At 50.5% G+C, this 18,818-nt stretch overlaps 1 protein-coding gene across 3 annotated transcripts in view; it reads right to left on the reverse strand.

Annotated features, from left to right (window-relative positions):
* Positions 1-14,578: 14,578 nt before the first annotated feature.
* Positions 14,579-18,818, reverse strand: part of FGF12 (fibroblast growth factor 12) — a 306,990-nt gene continuing 302,750 nt past the window's right edge. For all 3 annotated transcript variants that reach the window (XM_054175619.1, XM_054175620.1, XM_054175618.1), the window contains one exon: positions 14,579-15,137. In XM_054175619.1, coding sequence (XP_054031594.1) covers positions 15,019-15,137 — 119 coding nt within the window. In that variant the 3' untranslated portion in view covers positions 14,579-15,018. The remainder of the gene's footprint in view (positions 15,138-18,818) is intronic.

Below are 18,818 nucleotides of genomic sequence, written 5' to 3' on the forward strand. Positions count from 1 at the left end.
AGAGAGAGATAGCTTGTCCTCAAAATATGAGCTGTGCTTCAGACCAGTTGAGTGAGATGGACTTATCTTTGTTATAATATGAACTCTGAGGAGTCCACCCCTCTCAAACTGTCTGAATCCTCTGTTTACAACTCAAATCTAGTTCTAAACTGTAACAGGAGGTTAGCAAAGTGATCCTGGCTCATAGCTCTTTGGAGGAAAAATGCCAATCCAGGCAGCACAGGTACCTGGAACAGGTTGTAAGAGGTTACCCTCAGGCAAATATAGATGTGTGATGAATATATTACTCCACAGGGAGCTCATGATTTGATACAGACCTTTGGAAGTATTGCTACCAAATTCCAGTTATGCAAATTAGACCTCCGAACGCTTCGGGTTTGATTCAGACTGCTGCGAAGTCAACAAGAGAGTCTCTCTCTCCCTCTCTCTGCCTCCAGTGGGGTTTTTGTCTGATCCTTGTTGAATAACTAATCAAGAAGTATACCTGCACAGAATCTGATTACCTGGTCTCCAGCCCCTGGGTGAACTCTTTGGAAGACAACATTGCCCTGTGAAATTCTAGCGAACCGGAGCATCATCTCCACCACCCCTCTGGGGACCTCCAGTCAAGCTCCCCTGTGACTTCTGGTCCTAAGTCACCAGGCTCTGCCACACAAGACCCTATGATTTACAACTGTCCTTTCTGCTTTTGCTAAGCTGCAGTGAGACCTTTGCCACAGGGACTCGAAGCAGCTGGAAGTGCCTGCAGCAGATGGCAAATCCACCCCACAGCCACAAACCCTTTCCACAAGTCACCGCGGCTCCAAGGCTGCCAAGATGCTGCCCGGAGAGAATCCAAAGGATCTCTTTTATTTTAACAGCACAGCTGTTTGTTATTCTGTCCAGAAGCAGTAAAGCTATCAATTGCACAGAAGGAGAACATTTGAAAGCACGCTAAACAGCAATAATCCTCTGCTCAGGATATTAAAATATCACAAACCACAAATTTCCCCATGTTATGGCTTTGTAAAGCTGGCATCTGTGTGTTTTAGCACCCCAGTTTATAGGCTGAGGAGATGACATGCTCATAACAAGCCTAGGGTGCAGCCTGCTTCCAGGCAGGAATTCCTTTTGCAAAGCCTTTCTCTCCACTGTGTTTGATTTAGAGTCACACAGAATCACACAGAAAGTTAGGGGCTGGAAGGGACCTCGAAAGCTCATCCAGTCCAATCCCCCTGCCAGAGCAGGATCGCCTAGAGCAGATCACACAGGAATGCATCCAGGTGGCTTTTGAGTATCTCCATAGATTGAGACTCCACAACCTCCCTGGGGAGCCTCCTGTGCCCCACATCCGGGGATCAGTGCCGGGCCCCATCCCTGGGGGACGCCACTGGTGCCTGGCCGCCAGCTGGCTGTGGCACCATTCACCACCACTCTCTGGGCTCGGCCACTTGCTTTCTTGCTCTAAAATTAACAGCATTCACTCATTTTCAAGTGATCCCTCATTCATTAGTGCGTGAAAGATTCCCTGAGGTACATAGTCATTTAACATGAGACAGCCAGGGGGGGCGCCAGGGACAGGAGCTTCAGGCTAGAAAGTTGCCTGGGAGAAAAGGACCTGTTGGCTGGCAGCTGTCTGAACATCAGCCAGGGGGTGCCCAGCTGGGCAAGAAGGGCACCAGCAGCCTAGCCTGGAGCAGCAGTGCTGTGGGCAGCAGGAGCAGGGCAGGGATTGTGCCCCTGGGCTCAGCACTGGGGAGGCCACAGCTTGAGTGCTGGGTTCAGCTTTGGGCTCCTCACACCCAGAAAGACATTGAGGAGCTGGAGCAGGGCCAGAGAAGGGCACCAGAGCTGGGGAAGGGCTGGGGAGGAGCAGCTGAGGGAGCTGGCGGGGTTTGGTGTGGAGAAGAGGAAGCTGAGGGAAACCTCATTGCTCTCTACTGTTCCCTGAGAGGAGGATGGAGCCAGGTGGGGGTTGGGCTCTTCTGTCAGGTGATAGGAGAGGAACTGGCCTGGAATTGTGCCAGGGGAGGCTGAGGTTGGAGATGAGGAAAAATTCTTTGCTGCAGGAGTGGTCAGGGACTGGCAGAGGCTGCCCAGGGAGGTGGTGGAGTCCCCATGGCTATAGTTCAAGAAGCTGTGGTGCTTCAGGATGTGGTGTAGGGGTCATGGTAGTTGGGTTATGGTTGGACTGAATGATCTTAGAGGTCTTTTCCAACCTTAATGATTCCATGATTCCATTCTATTTAACCTTTCCCTCAGACTCTCCCTCACTAAGTTGATACTTAGTCAAACATAGAGTAATAGACTGGCTGCAAAGCACTCAAATTTGTCTGTGTCAGTTGAGTTGCATATATGTGTTCAAGTAATGTGCACTTCAATGTCACATAGAATTTATCAGTGTAAAAGCACCCACACTGTGGCCAAGCTCAGTTGACTTCAACATGCCAAAGACCTATAGCTGGGAGGGTCTTGGAGACAGTCTGAGCTCCCTCCTAGGCTTTAGGTGTTATGAGGGAGCTGAGGGAGATGGAGTTGTTCAGCCTGGACAAGAAGAGACTTAGAGGGACCTTATCACTCTCTACAAGTACTTAAAAGGATGTTGTAGTCAGGTGGGGGTCAGGCTCTTCTCCCAGGCAACTTGTGAGAGGGCAAAAGGGCATGGTGTGAATCTACACCAGGGGAGGTTTAGGTTAGATATTAGGAAGCAGCTCCTCACAGAAAGGCTGATTAAGCACTGAAATGGACTGCCAAGGCAGTACTCGAGATCCAAGTGGCAGAGAACACATCAGAAAAGCAGAGCAGTAGCCCCAGTGCACAGCCACCAAAGGGCAGGGACAAGCTAGCCCATTAGTAAGTAGGCAGGGCTGTTGCATGGGGGGCACATCACCCTGATGGCACGTTGCCATCACCTGGCAACGGTAACGCGGCAGTGCCAGTGCCCCGGACAGTATAAAAGGGAGCGTCCTCCTGTGCCTGCTGCCAGACCCTGACCTGGGAGCAGCACAGAGACATCCCAGAGGAGGCCCTTGAGGAACCAGTGGAAGTAGTTGGTGAGGGCTGAGGGAGGAAGGCCAGAAGCTAGACTAGGCTGCTGAAGATGAGAAGAACTGCCAGTTTCTGGAGGTGCCTGAGGGAATCAGGATTTTTCAGCTTTGAGGAGCACTGCAGAGCATCCCTTCTGGAGCCAGCAGCTGTAAGAAATGGGATGCAGAGAAGCTGCCAGGGTATCCAGTGCTTTGGAGCACCCACTGGTGTCCTGCCAGGCACAGGAAAAGATTCCTGCCCCCGAGGTTAATCAGGCTGGGGGCATTTGGCCACTCTCAGAATGCCCTGAGATGGCTCCAGGGTGAGGGAGAGCAGGGCTTGGGCATCTCTTGGGAGGCATGACCAGCCTGTGGGAGGAGGAAGCAGGTCCTGCTCACATGCTCAGGGAGTAGCCGATCGCCACTGCTGGGGTCAGGAAGGAATTTTTTCCCCCGGGGCAGATTGGCCCTGGTCCCCGGGGGTTTTTTGCCTTCCTCTGCAGCATTGAGCATGACCACTTGTCAAGGCTCCTCTGGTTCCCCTTGGCTGGGTCCCTGCCTGCTGCTCATGCACCACGAAGATGGCCTCTCGTGCCCTGCAGCTGGGGGGAGGAAGGCTTTTTTCCCCCGAGTGGGCTAGTAAATGCCTGTGGGGTTTTTTTGCCTTCCTCTGCAGCACAGAGCATGGTCCCTGGCCAGGCCTCCTTTGGGCCATTGTGGCCAGGAGCCTGCTTTGTGCTTCCACGAAGGTGGCCTCTCGTGCCCCGCATCCGGGGGGAGGAAAATGTCTTTACTCCCAGGACGGGGAAGCTTCTTGGGTTCCCCGGGAGCTGCTTCCTTTCCTCTGTAGCATTGAGCACATCCCCTTGTCAGCCTCCTCTGGTTCTTCTTGGCTAGGTTCATGCTGCTGCTCATGCACCACAGAGATGGCCTCTCGGGCCCCGCATCCGGGGAGAGGAAACTTTCCTGACTCCGCAGCCGGGGAAGCTCCTTGGGTTCCTCAGGAGTTGTTTCTCTTCCTCTGTAGCACTGAGCACAGCCCCTTGTCAGCGCTCCCCTGGGCCCTTTTGGCTCGGTTCTTTGCTGCTGCTGTGCTCAGGCACCGTGGAGATGGCCTCTCGTGCCCTGCATCTGGGGGGAGAAAGCTTTCTATGCTCCCAGGACGGGGAAGCCTCTTGGGTTCCCCTGGAGCTGCTTCCTTTCCTCTGTAGCATTGAGCACAGTCTTTTGTCAGGGCTTCTCGCAGCCTTTTTGTCTTGGTTCTTGCTGCTGCTCTTGCACCTCCAAGGCACCTCTCGAGCCCAAGTACCAAATCTGAAACAGGTTAAGAAAAGCAAAAATAAAATCATCTTTCCACTTTTAACCTTTGTGTTGTGTGTCCTTGAAAGAGTCTTTGGAGCTGAACACCTCCTGTCATTTCAGGCAAAGGGCAGTCTTACTGATCCACGGTGAGTGGGGGGAGCGGAATGGAGTGAGAAACTCTGACACAGGCCCAAGGGCTCCGTGCAGGAGAGCAGCTCTCAGCAGTTAGGAACATTTCTAAGAGACTCCTCAGTCTGGTGTGGCCATCAGACTATCAGCTGCTGCTGGAACCGACAGTTCCCTGGACACCCAGCCCCATGAGGGAGGGGAATCAGAATGAGGTCATCACAATAAATGAGGAAGTGGTCAGTGATGTGCTACACCACTTAGATGCACACAAGTCCGTGAGGCAGGATGGGCTACACCCAAGGGTGCTGAAGGAGCTGGCAGATGTGCTTGCCAAGCCACTGTCCATTATTTACCTGAAGTCCTGGCTAACTGGGGAGGTGCCAATGGACTGGAGGGTAGCAGCTCTTAGCACCTATCTCTGAGGAAGGAGGATCTGTCCTTCTCAGTCCTTCTAGCATCAGAAAAATGCTGTCCACAGTGTTAGATCCAATCCTACAGACGTGGAGAAGAGGAGCTGCCCTTGAACTAAGAGAGAGGATGAAGTGGTGCCATCTGGCATTAAGGAAGAGATTTTGGAGACAAAGGAGGACGAAGTCCTGTGGAAAGATATTGCATATGGCTTCAGGGGACACAGGGAAAGTGGCCCATAGCAGGTCTGGATTTTAACGAGCCTTCCTGCTGCTTCCTGTGATCCTCTGACTCCGTGCAATCCTTTTCTAGCCCTGCAAATGGTGGTCAAGGTTTGATAAAAGATGTAACTCATCAGCATGGGCAAAAGCATCTGCAAAATCCAGATGGGAAAAATGACCTTGGCTCCTGCAGCTAAAGAGAAAACGAGGGCTGCACATTGATTTCATTGAAGTTGCCCTGAGGGCAAGTTTGATTCTCAGCGCCTTCAAGTCTCCAAAACAAAGCATGATCCAGATGTGTGGCAGGATGGGAGCGACATGGCTCTTTTGTTTGGGGTTTTATGCCAGCTGCTTTAGTAGAAGTCCAACCATGACTTCAAATTCGTTCCTGCAGATCTGTAGAAGCAGGCAATTGTTTTACAAAGGAAAAGTAAACCCTTCACCTAGAACCAGCTCTTGCTGCCTTTGGTAAGATTTCACCTCACTGGTGTCACTTGATTGATTTCACTTCATTGGGGTCCTCACTACAAGAGGGACATTGAGGTGCTGGAGTGTGTCCAGAGAAGGGCAACAAGGCTGGTGTAGGAATGGATCCAAGCTAGAGGAAGGGAGATATGGAGTAGAATAGAATAGAATAGAATAGAAGAGAATAGAATAGAATAGAATAGAATAGAATAGAATAGAATAGAATAGAATAGAATAGAAGTAGAGTAGAATAGAATAGAATAGAATAGAATAGGAGTAGAATAGAGTAGAGTAGAGTAGAGTAGAGTAGAGTAGAATAGAATAGAATAGAATAGAATAGAATAGAATAGAATAGAATAGAGTGGAATAGAATAGAATAGAATAGAATAGAATAGAATAGAATAGAATAGAATAGAATAGAGTGGAATAGAATAGAATAGAATAGAATAGAATGGAATAGAATAGAATAGAATAGAATAGAATAGAATAGAATAGAATTAACCAGGTAGGAAGAGACCTTTGAGATCATCGAGTCCAACCTATCATCCAACATTAGGAAGAAGTTTTTCCCCATGAGGGTGGTGAGAGCCTGGCACAGGTTGCCCAGGGAGGTGGTGGAAGCCTCATCCCTGGAGGTGTTTGCAGCCAGGCTGGCTGTGGCTGTGAGCAACCTGCTGTAGTGTGAGGTGTCCCTGCCTGTGGCAGAGGGGTGGGAACTGGATGATCCTTGAGGTCCCTTCCAACCCTGGCAACTGTATGACTCTATGAACACCTTCCCTTTTAGTTCTGCTTTCCATTCTGTCTGATAGCAGGAAGCAGAGAAAAGAGTGGAAATAAAAAATGAAGTCAAGCACACCTCTTTTTGATCTTCAGATCCAGTTAAAGCAAAGCTTGTGCTCTGTGCACTGACTTGCCTCTTTGTTGGTGAGTTGACTCAGACCATTCCACTTGCCAGCTTGTGCAGTAAGTTGGAAAATAAAGTCAATCAGAGGCAGAGGCAAAGTCACAGTTTGTAAGTGGCCCCTCTGAGGCACAGTGGAATCAGAAGCTCTTTGCCTTTGCAGGGTCCTGTTATCACATCATCACCCAAAACATTGTGATGTTCATCACAGCCCTGTGGCAGGGCTGCTTGCTGGCAGGTGGAGACTTCTGGCACCAGGAGCACAGACAGCATAACAGCAGGGCTGAAGTCTTTGTGCCTCATGTTTTGGGGTTCTTGCTAGAGGGTCTGCATAAATCAAGGTTCTTGGAACCTTGGAACCATCCAGAATATGTGTCTGGAGGTCTGTATGGTGCCCCGGGGAGGGCTTTGTGAGGATCCTCTCTGGCCCAGGCTGTTAACTGAAACCTGAGCAGGTCACTTGGCTTGGGGTCCCACTGCTGTACAATCAGGATCTGCTCTGCCTTGCTTGGACCAGGTTGCCCCAAAGGTTGAGCAAGGATGATCTGCCAGGGAAGCAGACCTCTGAGAAAGCCAGGTACCAGTGCATGTATGAGCCAAGCCAGCAGCTGGCAACAGAGAACTGAATATCACCACAGTCCTGGTTCAGGGACTGGCACCAGGGAGGAGCCACGGATTGCTTTCCTCCTTGCAGTTTTTCCCAGGGCTCAAGGAATTAAAATTCACCAAAGCCTTAATTCTTGCAAGACATTTTCTGACATCTTGTGAGCTTCACAATGCCACTTGGTTTGACTGACTACCTTTTGCCTCCTCCCTTTGCTGCCCCTCTGCTTTTGTGTCAAGCAATGCGAAAGGAGGCTAGCAAGCAGCTACCCAAGATGCAGATTAGGCACGAGGTGAGCGCAGCAGCAGAAGTGTGCTGCTTGCTTCTACCAACTCTGCTCAGGATTTAAGCTGAGATATTTAGTTCCCATGGGGGAAATTGTGCTAGAATAGAAAGGGGCACAGCATGCAGCTATTATTGGGGCAGTGATAGTAATGAGCATGGAAAATGGAACAATGTATAACCCATTCTTAATAGACTCTTGGGAGGGTTATCCTCTGCTTCTCCTCAAATCCTGTACCCAGGCACTTCTCCCTCTCGCTTTTTTTCCCCTTCTAATAATTGGTAATGACTTTTTTGTTCATCTTCATTTTGTTTTGAGGGCCCAGCTCCATTTGGGTTGCTCAGTAAACATGAATGGCATTTCCCAAAGGTGGGATGGCATCTCCCAAAAGAGCGTGGCCAGCAGATCCAGGGAGGTGATGCTCCTCCTCCTCTCTGCCCTGGTGAGACCTCACCTGCAATATTGCATCCAGCTCTGGGCTCCCCAAAGGCCCATTGAGTTGTTCTTGTATCATTCAAAACCACTGAGAGTCTGTCCCAGAAGCAGCTGTTTAAATGCTCACCCAACTCCAGACCCTGCTAGGCTCACCCTGAAGGAGCTTTCTGTGCCATTCCTGGTGGTGTTGGGTCAGCTTTCAGTGACTTTATGGCATGGGATGGTGCAGAACAAGTTCCATGGCATGTATGACCTGGTGCATTCAGAGGAGTGTGTCCAGCAGATCCAGGGATGTTCTCCTCCTCCTCCATTCTGCCCTGGTGCCATCTCACCTGGAATATTGCATCCAGTTCTGGGCTGCCCAGTTCAAGAGGGACAGGAATCTGCTGGAGAGAGTCCAATGGAGGGCTACAAGGATTCTGAAGGGACTGGAGCCCTGCCTGGTGAGGAGAGGCTGAAAGCCCTGGGGCTGTTTAGTCTGGAGAGGAGAAGACTGAGAGGGGATTGATCAATGTCTATCAATAGCTGAGGGCTGGGGATCAAGAGGCAGGCAACTGCTCTGCTCAGCTGAATCCTGTGATAAGGACAAGGGGCAATGGGTACAAACTACAGCACAGGAGGTTCCACCTCAACATGAGGAAGAACTTCTTCACTGTAAGGGTCCCAGAGCACTGAAAGAGGCTGCCCAGAGAGGTTGTGGAGTCTCCTTCTCTGGAGCCTTTCCAGCCCTGTCTGGATGTGTTCCTGTGTGCCCTGTGCTGGATTCTATGGTCCTGCTCTGGCAGGGGGGTTGGACTTCATGATCTCTGGAGGTCCCTTCCAACCCCTGGTATCTTGTGAGCCTGTGTATTATCCCCAAGTGCTATACTGGAGTGGGGTTTGAAAGAACCAATCCCTTTTCTCTCACTTCAAGCAGTTGTTTGACCAAAGACCTTGTTCTTTCCAGAACCCATAAAAAATCCAATCTTTCTGCAATGATCCTTCAGATGCCTCAGGTGGGAATGCTCTGGAGCCTGTGAGAGCATCATGCACTGTGCTGAATCCTGGAGCCATGCTGAGCTAGACCTCCTCTGCCAAAAAGAAGGTGCCTGAAGTGCTAGAGGGAGGCAGGCTGGGAAGATGGCCAACTTTCAGTGCATGCAGCAGTTATGTAAGTGCCATGAAAAGAAGTGCTCTGTCCTGAAAAGGTAGCTGCTTGGCTTTAACTTTGTGGCCACAAAGGTTTGAGCTCTTTTGAGATGTTAATCACAGGCTCACACAGGATGTTAGGGGTTGGAAGGGACCTCAGGAGATCATCAAGTCCGATCCCTCTGCCAGAGCAGGACCATAGAATCCAGCACAGGTCACACAAGAACGAATCGAATAGAATCGAATCGAATAGAATTAACCAGGTTGGAAGAGACCTTCAAGATCATCGAGTCCAACCTACCATCCAACAAAACCCATCAATCAACTAAACCATGGCACCAAGCACCCCATCCAGTCCCCTCCTCCAGTGATGGGGACTCCACCACCTCCCTGGGCAGCACATTCCCAATGGCCAATTTCTCTTTCTATGAAGAACTTCTTCCTAACATCCAGCCTAATCCTCCCCTGGTGCAGCTTGAGACTGTGAGCTCTTGTTCTGGTGCTGGTTGCTGGGAGAAGAGACCAACCCCCACCTGGCTCCAACCTCCCTTCAGGTAGTTGTAGCCAGCAAGAAGGTCTCCCCTGAGCCTCCTCTTCTCCAGGCTAAGCAACCCCAGCTCCCTCAGCCTCTTCTTGTAGGGCTTGTGCTCCAGGCCTCTCCCCAGCCTCATTGCTCTTCAATCAGTGCAGCTGAAGGTGTGAAGGTGTCAAGTGAGGCCTATGACAGACTGAAGGATTACGTGGGACTCTATCAGCCAGCCCCTATCTGAGTGCAAACAAAACAGTGTTGACAGAGAGCTTGCCTAAATGGCTTTGTTGATTGTCAGCTTGGCCTTCTAAGCACACTGTCACATGCTAGTGCTGACATCTGTGGTGTGACTTGCTGGCACAGTGGGGCTTGCTTGTCACGCTGGTGTCTTTGCCTGCTTCTTTTGCCTGGTAAATCCCTGATGGTTCCAGCTGGAGACACATTCCCAGGCTCTGTCCTCAATGCATAGGTGAGAGGAGCTGTATCACATAGCAGGGACTGTCAGAAGTGTGCCAGCATCACGACTGGAAAGCAAACTAAGGTGGAACAACATTGGAGTTGCTCCTTCTCAGTTTGGTTTTCAGTTGTGATGCTTTAAATGTTCCCACGTTTCTGTGCAGCTGTTTTCTGCTGCTGGGCTTCTAACAGCCAAGTTCTCTGGCAGCAGGATCAGCTGTTCAGGGGCTGAAGGTTTGCTGTAGGCTTAGCAAAGCTAACAGTTACCATGGGCCAGGTGAGATGAAAACCTCCTCTTTTATTTGGGTTTTTCCTTCATGGTTTACTTTTCTTAGCCATTCTCTGTGCTAGATGTTTGCTCACTGCCATGCCAAGGTAGCTGAGAAGAGATTTCTCTCCTGTTAGTGTCACACAGAGGCTAGACAAGGGTTGTAGTCACTGTGATGTTAAACTGAGTCACAGAGCTCCCTAAGTGGTTGTGGCACGTGTGGCTAAAGAAAGAAACTGAGCAATAACCCTGAGAGGTGATGGAGAGCCTGTTAGGAGCTTCAGTGTAGGAGAAGAATCTGTGGACTCCCCTTTCCCCAGCAGAATGGGAAGTGGTGGATGGATAATCAACAAAGTCCACAGCACCTCCTTGAGCTATGGCTTGGGAGGAAGCTTTCAAGGCACTTGTGGAAAAAAAGAAAAAGAAAAACAAGAACAAAAAAGAGAAAGCCCTGTGTGGTACCTGCAAGCTGTGGATCTCCCTGGGCTGCTTCAGGAATCATAGTTTTGGGACCTCCAAAGGTCATCCAGTCCAACCCCCTCTGCAGTCAGCAGGGACATCCTCAACCAGATCAGGCTTCACAGAGCCCTGTCCAGGCCTCAACCACCTCCCTGGACAACCTGCTCCAGTGTTCCACCACCCTCATGGTGCAGAACTTGTTCCTAACATCCAATCTAAATCCCCTCTAGTTTGAAGCCATTGTCCCTGATGCTGTCCCTGCAGGCCTTTGCCAACAGTCTTTCTCCAGCCTTCTTGTAGCCCCCTTTAGGGACTGGCAGGCTGCTATTAGGTCTTCCTCTTCTTCTCCAAGCTGAACACCCCCAGCTCCCTCAGCCTGTCCTCACAGCAGAGGTGCTCCAACCCCCTGATCATTTTCATGGCCCTCCTCTGGACCTGCTCCATCAGGTCCACGTCCTTCCTGTATTGAGGGCTCTAGAGAATCCAGATGGCAAGTTGGCCACCTGGAACCAAGCAGGTCTCACTCAGGACATGCTGCTAGCAGAGCTGGGCTGTAGAGCCTCACTGGATTTTTTTGCTGTCCTGGTGTCAGTGGTTCCTGCATTACACCATGAGAGGGGTTTTGCAGCTTCCTTAGAGGTCAAGCAGCACGCAGCACTGATCTGCTAATGTCTGTGGGAGGGTTTGATGGTGCTGTATGGCACCATATGTGGCTGGGGGGGGGGTTTGCCAGCACTAATCAGGCAGCAAGGAAAGGCAGCCTTTCCTTACAGCACACGGCAGAAGAAGTGCTCCGAGGTAGTGCAGAGTCTGGGTGTGGGGAGGGTTAATTAGCTCTCATTATGGGCCAGGCTCAGCGAGTGGTCCATGAAGCTGATTAGCTCAAACACAACAGACCAAAGGAACAGACACTTTGGCCTGATCATGGCATTCTCTTGCAATGATTTGGCTGGGGAGAATGATCAAGGAGATAAAAATAAAACTACCTTGGAGAGCATAAAGAGCACAAAGAATCCAATGATAGGCCAAGGGGCACTGGGTGCAGCTGGAGCACAGGAGGTGCCACATGAGCTTCCAAGAAAAACTTTCTCACTGTGAGGGTGACAGAGCCCTTGCACAGGCTGCCCAGAGAGGTGGTTGGGGGTTCTCCTTCTCTGGACACATCCAAAACCTGCCTGCATGTGTTTCTGTGTGACCTGCTCTAGGTGATCCTGCTCTGGCAGTGGGGGTGGACTTGATGATCTCTGGAGGTCCCTTCCAACCCCTGACATACTGTGAGCCTGTGAGGGCAAAAGCCTGGTGTGGGAAGTGATGAGAGACACAATGGGAAAATCAGCTCATGGCAGGACTGGATCTGCTGGACTGCTGCCCATGGCTCTCTGGGGCCTTAAGGAAAAGATGTCTGGCACACAGCAGCACAGCAATTTTTGGTCTCATGATGCATCTGCTCTAGATAACATCAGTGACCCTGGCAAGCTGCCCATGGCTGGAGCCAGAAGAGTCTAATAGGACCAAGCTCTAGTGTGAATCTTCTCTGCTGCAGTAGGTGTTGGGCTCTCCCCCTGGCAGGGAACAGCTGAGAAAGGCCATGCCTTAGTGCCTAAACCATGGGCCTGGGGGTTTGGTGTCTTGGTTAGTTCAGGGGCCTGCTAGGCCAATGTTTCTCTTGAGGTTCCATGTCTCTGAATGCACATGGCTCCAGGAAGAAAGCAGCTGCTCCTCCTCCCTTAACTTGGAGCCCTTTTTGCTTTGTGAGGCAGCAGGGGAGCTGAAGTGCAATGGATTGTCTCAGATGGGATTGTGTATGGGTGCATGTCTCTCAGATGACCATGTTTTAGTGCCCTTGCCCCTGTGCTCTGGGACTGAGGACTGCAGAAAGGGCAGCAGTAGGTCACTCTGACACAAGTGGCAGCCCCACATAAACCTTTTTGCTGCTTGCTCTTGGCATGTGGGCACCAGTGCCCTCTGTGTCCCCGTAGTATGGAAGGGCTTGCCCACAGGTGCAGCATTAGGTGGCAGAGCCTTGGTGAGAGGCTCTTTTATTTCAAGGTTTCAGCTTTTTGAAACACAAAAGGACATGCTTGAAATTCATTCCTCCATGCTGATCCTGGGAGTCTTCCATAACCTTGAAATTTGGCTCTCTTCTTAGCTTTCCCTGCTTGCTTGGCGCCTGTGTGGAGCTGCTTGCTGAGCCCTGCCACAAACCAGCACATGCCACAGGACTGGAGGTGTCCAGGTGAGCAGCTGCTTTGCAGGGAGCACTGTGACCAGCCCTGCACTCCCCAGCTCCTGCAGCCACAGCAGCTTCACAGCAAGCAGCCATCAGGCAGGTGTTGGCCATGACAGCAAAGAAGCCTCAGGAATTCAGGTGGTACTTCACTGCACACCCATCACTTATGGATGACACACATGCTCCCACCTGGCTTGTAACAGGAAGGCTTTAGGCTGCTTCCCTTGGTACAACCAGCTCTTCTGGCCTTGTGACCTGTCTTCCTCCCCCTCCCCACCCCTTTGGCTTATTGGTTTTGCTTTTCACTTCTCACAGGTGCTATAACCGTGGCTGCTTCCCAGGCACCTCAGGCAGAGCAGTGCCTGTTTCTGTGGCAGCAGCCACATCCCCACTGCTTCGCTGCTCCTGCCTGCAGCTGCCCAAAGGTCAGAGAATGAAGTGAATGTGTGTGGGCAGAGAGAAGGCATCTGCCCGGATCCTCCTCCTTCGGTGCCCTCCACGGCAGAGGGGCTGTGTGGTTCACCACCCACTCCAAACCACAAAGGCAGACAGCATCAGACAGGGAGAGGCTTGCAAATCCCCACTAAAGCCCTCCTTGCCCCAGGTGGGCTCAGTGCTGAGCATCCCTCCCTCCATTCTCTCTTCCTTGCCTTTCTTCCCAGCTGTGCTTTTGCCACCTCTTGCTTCTCCAGCATTTGCAGCCCCTGTGCTCATGAGACCTGTACCCATACCCAGCTCGCTGCAGCATCTCAGGGGGTCTCACCCCATAACATTTTGGCTTTGGATTAGGGGGGTTTGCAGCCTCAGCTTTTCAAGTGTGTAAAACGAGATGTGTGTGGGGCCTTAACACTTAGGGAGAGCCCAGCAGCTGCTGGAAGGAAATGGCAGCGCCTCCTCACCCTGGCACAGCTGGATATGCTCAAGCCCCTGCATTCCCCTGTAGCTGTCCCCTCCTCTACATACCCCACCTACACCCTCCCCACACCCCTCCTCCCATCAATCCAGCCCCTGCCACCCTCTCACACAGCACATGCCTCACCCTTGCCATCTGACAGCAAGGATTTCACTGGTGCTTCTTGCTGTGTTTGAAAGCAAGCAGCCACCCCTCCCTCCCTCCCTCCCTCCCTTTATCTCCTAACTCTCCCCTAATAAACATGATCACTTTGTCCTGTGAGGCCTGAAAATCCATTTCTAAAAGTCCCCTGGCAACTAATACAGTAAAACAAGCCTATAAACATAAAGAACTATGATAAAAAGGCATAAAAAGCCAGACTTGGGTCAAACATACTCACACGGTGACACTAGCAGCAAATAACTACGCAGTGTTTGGACGTAGCGGGGTGGGGTGGTGGGGAAACAGCTGAATACAGAGCAGCTACTTTGCTGCCCATAACTGTCAAGACTCCTAATTTGGACAGGCCATATTTTATTGAGAGCAGAGCAAACACAGTCATCATCCATCCCTACCTTTCCTGCTGTGTGTAAAATCCCATCCATCCCCAGGGGGAAGCAGGGGTGGAATAAAACAGTGGCGTGAACGTGAGGTGGAAGTACAAGACAGAAAGCACAGTCCCGGGCTGCATCTCCCACGTGCTCCTGGCACATCATCTTGCCAAGTTCAATTGTGCAAAAGCTTTGCTTTATTTGTTTGTTTTTTTTTTAAAGGTAACATCTTTATTATTGTTGTTGTTAGTATGATATTTATTAGTTGTTGGTATTATTATTATTATTATTATTGGTATTATTATTATTATTATTATTATGCAGAGATGAGATTTGGTTGGTTGTTTTTGGTTGCTTGGTTTTGGGTTTGGGTTTGGTTTGGTTGTTTTTTTTTCCCCCTCTGATCACAGAGCAAACAGTTTGCTTTTGAGAATGTTAAATGGAGTCCTGATTTAAAACATCATCATCATCATTATTATTATTATTATCATCATCATCATCATTAATTACTTTTGTTTCTTCACTTTTGTTGTTGTTTGTTGTTGTGTTTAAAACGTTGCAACAGGCAGGATCTGGGATTCAATCTCCTCGTTCCTACAGAAAGAAGGATTCTGGAGTTCAGACTCCAAGCCGCTACCGGTAGGTTCCTGCCTCGCTCAGCTGTCGTCGTCGTCTCAGTGTGGTTTCGCCGGGTGGGGTGGGTAAGGTGGGTGGGAGGGGAAGGAGCTGGTAGAAGGGAGGGCGTTCGCCAGCTATGTGGAGTCTTGGTTAACAACTTTGCCTCCATTCATGGTTGGTGTCCCTGAACTTTTTCTGGAGCGTCCTTGTTTTTCTCCGATTTCATGCAGCGATGGCTCTCTGTACATGCACACTGCGGGCGGAAAGGACACGCGTTAGCAGCCCGCGACGCCCAGCCGCTGGCGGGGGGAGCACAGCAGTCATCCGCATGCACAAACACACACGCGGTCACACGAACCCCAGGGACGCAGGGCTGGATCATAGAATCGTCATAGAAGGGGTCTGGGTTAGAAGGGACCTCCAAAGGTATCACAGTCTCACAGTATAACCAAGGTTGGAAGAGACCCCCAAGGATCATCAAGTCCAACCTGTCCCAACAGACCTCACGACTAGACCATGGCACCAAGTGCCACATCCAATCTCCCCTTGAAGACCTCCAGGGATGGGGACTCCACCACCTCCCTGGGCAGCACATCCCAATGACGAACGACTCGCTCAGTGAAGAACTTTCTCCTCACCTCGAGTCTAAACCTCCCCTGGCACAGCTTGAGACTGTGTCCTCTTGTTCTGGTGCTGGTTGCCTGGGAGAAGAGACCAACCCCCTCCTGTCTACAACCACCTTTCAGGTAGTTGTAGAGGGCAATGAGGTCACCCCTGATCCTTCTCTTCTGCAGGCTAAGCAACCCCAGCTCCCTCAGCCTCTCCTCACAGGGCTGTGCTCAAGGCCTCTCCCCAGCCTTGTTGCCCTTCTCTGGACACCTTCAAGTGTCTCGATGTCCTTCTTAAACTGAGGGGCCCAGAACTGGACACAGTATCAAGGTGTGGCCTAACCAATGCAGTGTACAGGGGCACAATGACCTCCCTGCTCCTGCAGGTCATCCAGTCCAACCCCCTCTGCAGTCAGCAGGGGTATTTTCAACTAGATCAGGCTGCCCAGAGCCCTGTGGAGCCTCACCTTGTATATCTTCAAGGATGGGGCCTGCAACCACCTCCCTGAGCAAACGGTTCCAGTGTTCCACTACCCTCATAGTACAGAACTTGTTCCTAACATCCCATTTCAAGCTGCTCCAGGGGAAGTTTAGGCTTGAGGTGAGGAGAAAGTTCTTCACCGAGCGAGTCGTTCATCATTGGAATGTGCTGCCCGGGGAGGTGGTGGAGTCACCATCCCAAGAGGTGTTCAAGAGGGGATTGGATGTGGCACTTGGTGCCATGGTCTAGTCATGAGGTCTGTGGTGACAGGTTGGACTCAATGATCTTTGAGGTCTCTTCCAACCTTAGTGATACTGTGATACTGTGATCTAAATTGGCTCTGATCTAGTTTGAAGCCATTGGCCCTCATCCTATCACTACAGATCCTGTTAACATAGCAGGTTATCTGCCCTAGCTGCCACTCAGGCTCCTCCTTCTATCTCTGGATGCTTCCAAAACCACAGAGAGAGCCAGGACATTTCTCACAGGTAAGTCTGTCCAGGTTATCTGTGCTTTACTTCAAAAGTCATATTCATAGCCATAAAGTAATCCAACTCACAGCATTGTGCATTGTCTTGAGATGCTGATTACCATCTAACAACTGGTCCAACAACCACCTGATCCCCAGCCCTTAATCTCCAACAAGAAGCCTTTGAGAGTCTTGAATCAAAACTACAGTTCCATGTTAAGTCATCCAGACCTTCTGGATCTGGAAATGGTGACTCAAGACTCTGGTTATTTCAGCCAAGGTCTGCTCTCAGCCCTTCTGGTTTTGCCCCATATATCAAGACAGTCAGACAAGGCCAAGGCTGTGAGCAAACACATGGGGATGAGTTCAGTGACAGCAAGCCAGGAAGCACCCCAGCTCTGTGTGGTCACCTGGCAGCACCTGAGAACACAGTGGATGGAGGGCACCTTCTCTCCAGACCTTGGCTAAGCAATGTGTGTCCTATAAAAACGTACTTGCTGCAGCCTAGACAGCCTGAGAAGGTAATGTCTGCCCAAGGCATGGCACACCCTCATGCATAAAGCATTTATCCAACTTGCCCTGTGGACTGTGTCCTCATGCCTGCCCTTGTGCCATGTGAGGTGTGCCAGAGCAGTGACTGGCAAGGCCATGCTGACTGGCTCAGCATCTCACACCAAGGGAAGCACAGCTGATGAGCTCACTGCTCATGGTGGATGTGACTGTAATAAGTGAGGCATCTGAAGGGCACACTGGACTTGAGAGCTTAAGGCAGGTCCAGACTGCAAATGTCATGCCCAGAGCTTTGCAAAAGCTAAGAAGAAAACAAATGTGTCGGTTGCCCTTCGTTCTGCAAAGGTGTCAAGTCACAAACAACAGGACAGAGCTCAAACACAGGGGAGAGAACCCACCAGATTCTGGTTCCAGGTAATCAGTTAAGGACAAAAATGAATGAAAATAATATTAAATAATTAAAATGAAGAAAAGATAAAAGTTGAAAGTAATGACATGAAAATAACAATAAAAAAACCACCCCTTTGATAACTAAAAATTAATGGAGAACAGACATCCACAGAGACACACAAACTAATACATTGTGGTGCCATGCACTCAGTAAGAACAGAAATAAATTAAAGATTAAATAAAAATGACAATGAATGAGATGAAAATTTGGAATCATAGATGATAGAATCAATAAGGTTGGAAGAGACCTCAAAGATCACCAAGTCCAACCTGTCACCCAACACCTCATGTCTACTAAACCATGGCACCAAGTGCCACATCCAGTCCCCTCTTCAACACCTCCAGGGATGGGGACTCCAACACCTCCCTGGGCAGCACATTCCAATGGCTAACAACTCTCTCTGGGAAGAACTTTCTCCTCACCTCCAGCCTAAACTTCCCCTGGCACAGCTTGGGACTGTGTCCTCTTGTTCTGGTGCTTTATCTCTGGCCCATGTTGTTGCACACTACCACAACTGTTTGTCTTGCTAGGAGACAAGATGCTATCTTGTGTGGCCAGCAGGAGCAGGGAAGTCATTGTGCCCCTGTACTCAGCACTGGTTAGGCCACACCTTGAGTACTGTGTCCAGTTCCGGACCCCTCAGTTTAAGAAGGACACTGAGACTCTTGAACATGTTCAGAGAAGGGCAACGAGGCTGGGGAGAGGTCTGGAGCACAGCCTTGTGAGGAGAGGCTGAGGGAGCTGGGGTTGCTTAGCCTGGAGAAGAGGAGGCTCAGGGGAGACCTCATTGCTGTTTACAGCTACCTGAAGGGAGGTTGTAGCCAGGAAGGGGTTGGTCTCTTCTCCCAGGAAATCAGCACCAGAACAAGATGACACAGTCTGAAGCAGTGCCAGGGGAAGTTCAGGTTGGAGGTGAGGAGAAAGATCTTCCCAGAGAGAGTTGTTAGCCATTGGAATGTGCTGGCCAGGGAGGTGGTGGAGTCCCCATCCCTGGAGGCACTCAAGAGGGGACTGGATGTGGCACTTGGTGCCATGGTTTAGCAGTCATGAGGTCTGTGGTGACAGGTTGGACTTGATGATCTTTGAGGTCTTTTCCAACTTTGTTGATTCTATGATTCTATGGAAAAGACCTTCAAGATCACCAAGCCCAACCTATCACCCAACACCATCTGATTGACTAAACCATGGCACCAAGCACCCCATCCAGTCTCTTTTTAAACACCCCCAGTGATGGTGACTCCACCACCTCCCTGGGCAGCACAGTCCAGTGGCCAATCTCTCTGTGAAGAATTTCTTCCTAACATCAGCCTAAACCTCCCCTGGTGCAGCTTGAGACTGTGTCCTCTCCTCCTGTCACAGGCTGCCTTACATTTGCAGCTAAGGTAACTAAGGAATTAAGGCAATCCTGTACCTAG

Source organism: Dryobates pubescens, chromosome 32 (genome assembly GCF_014839835.1).
Source record: "Dryobates pubescens isolate bDryPub1 chromosome 32, bDryPub1.pri, whole genome shotgun sequence".
Taxonomy (NCBI): domain Eukaryota; kingdom Metazoa; phylum Chordata; class Aves; order Piciformes; family Picidae; genus Dryobates; species Dryobates pubescens.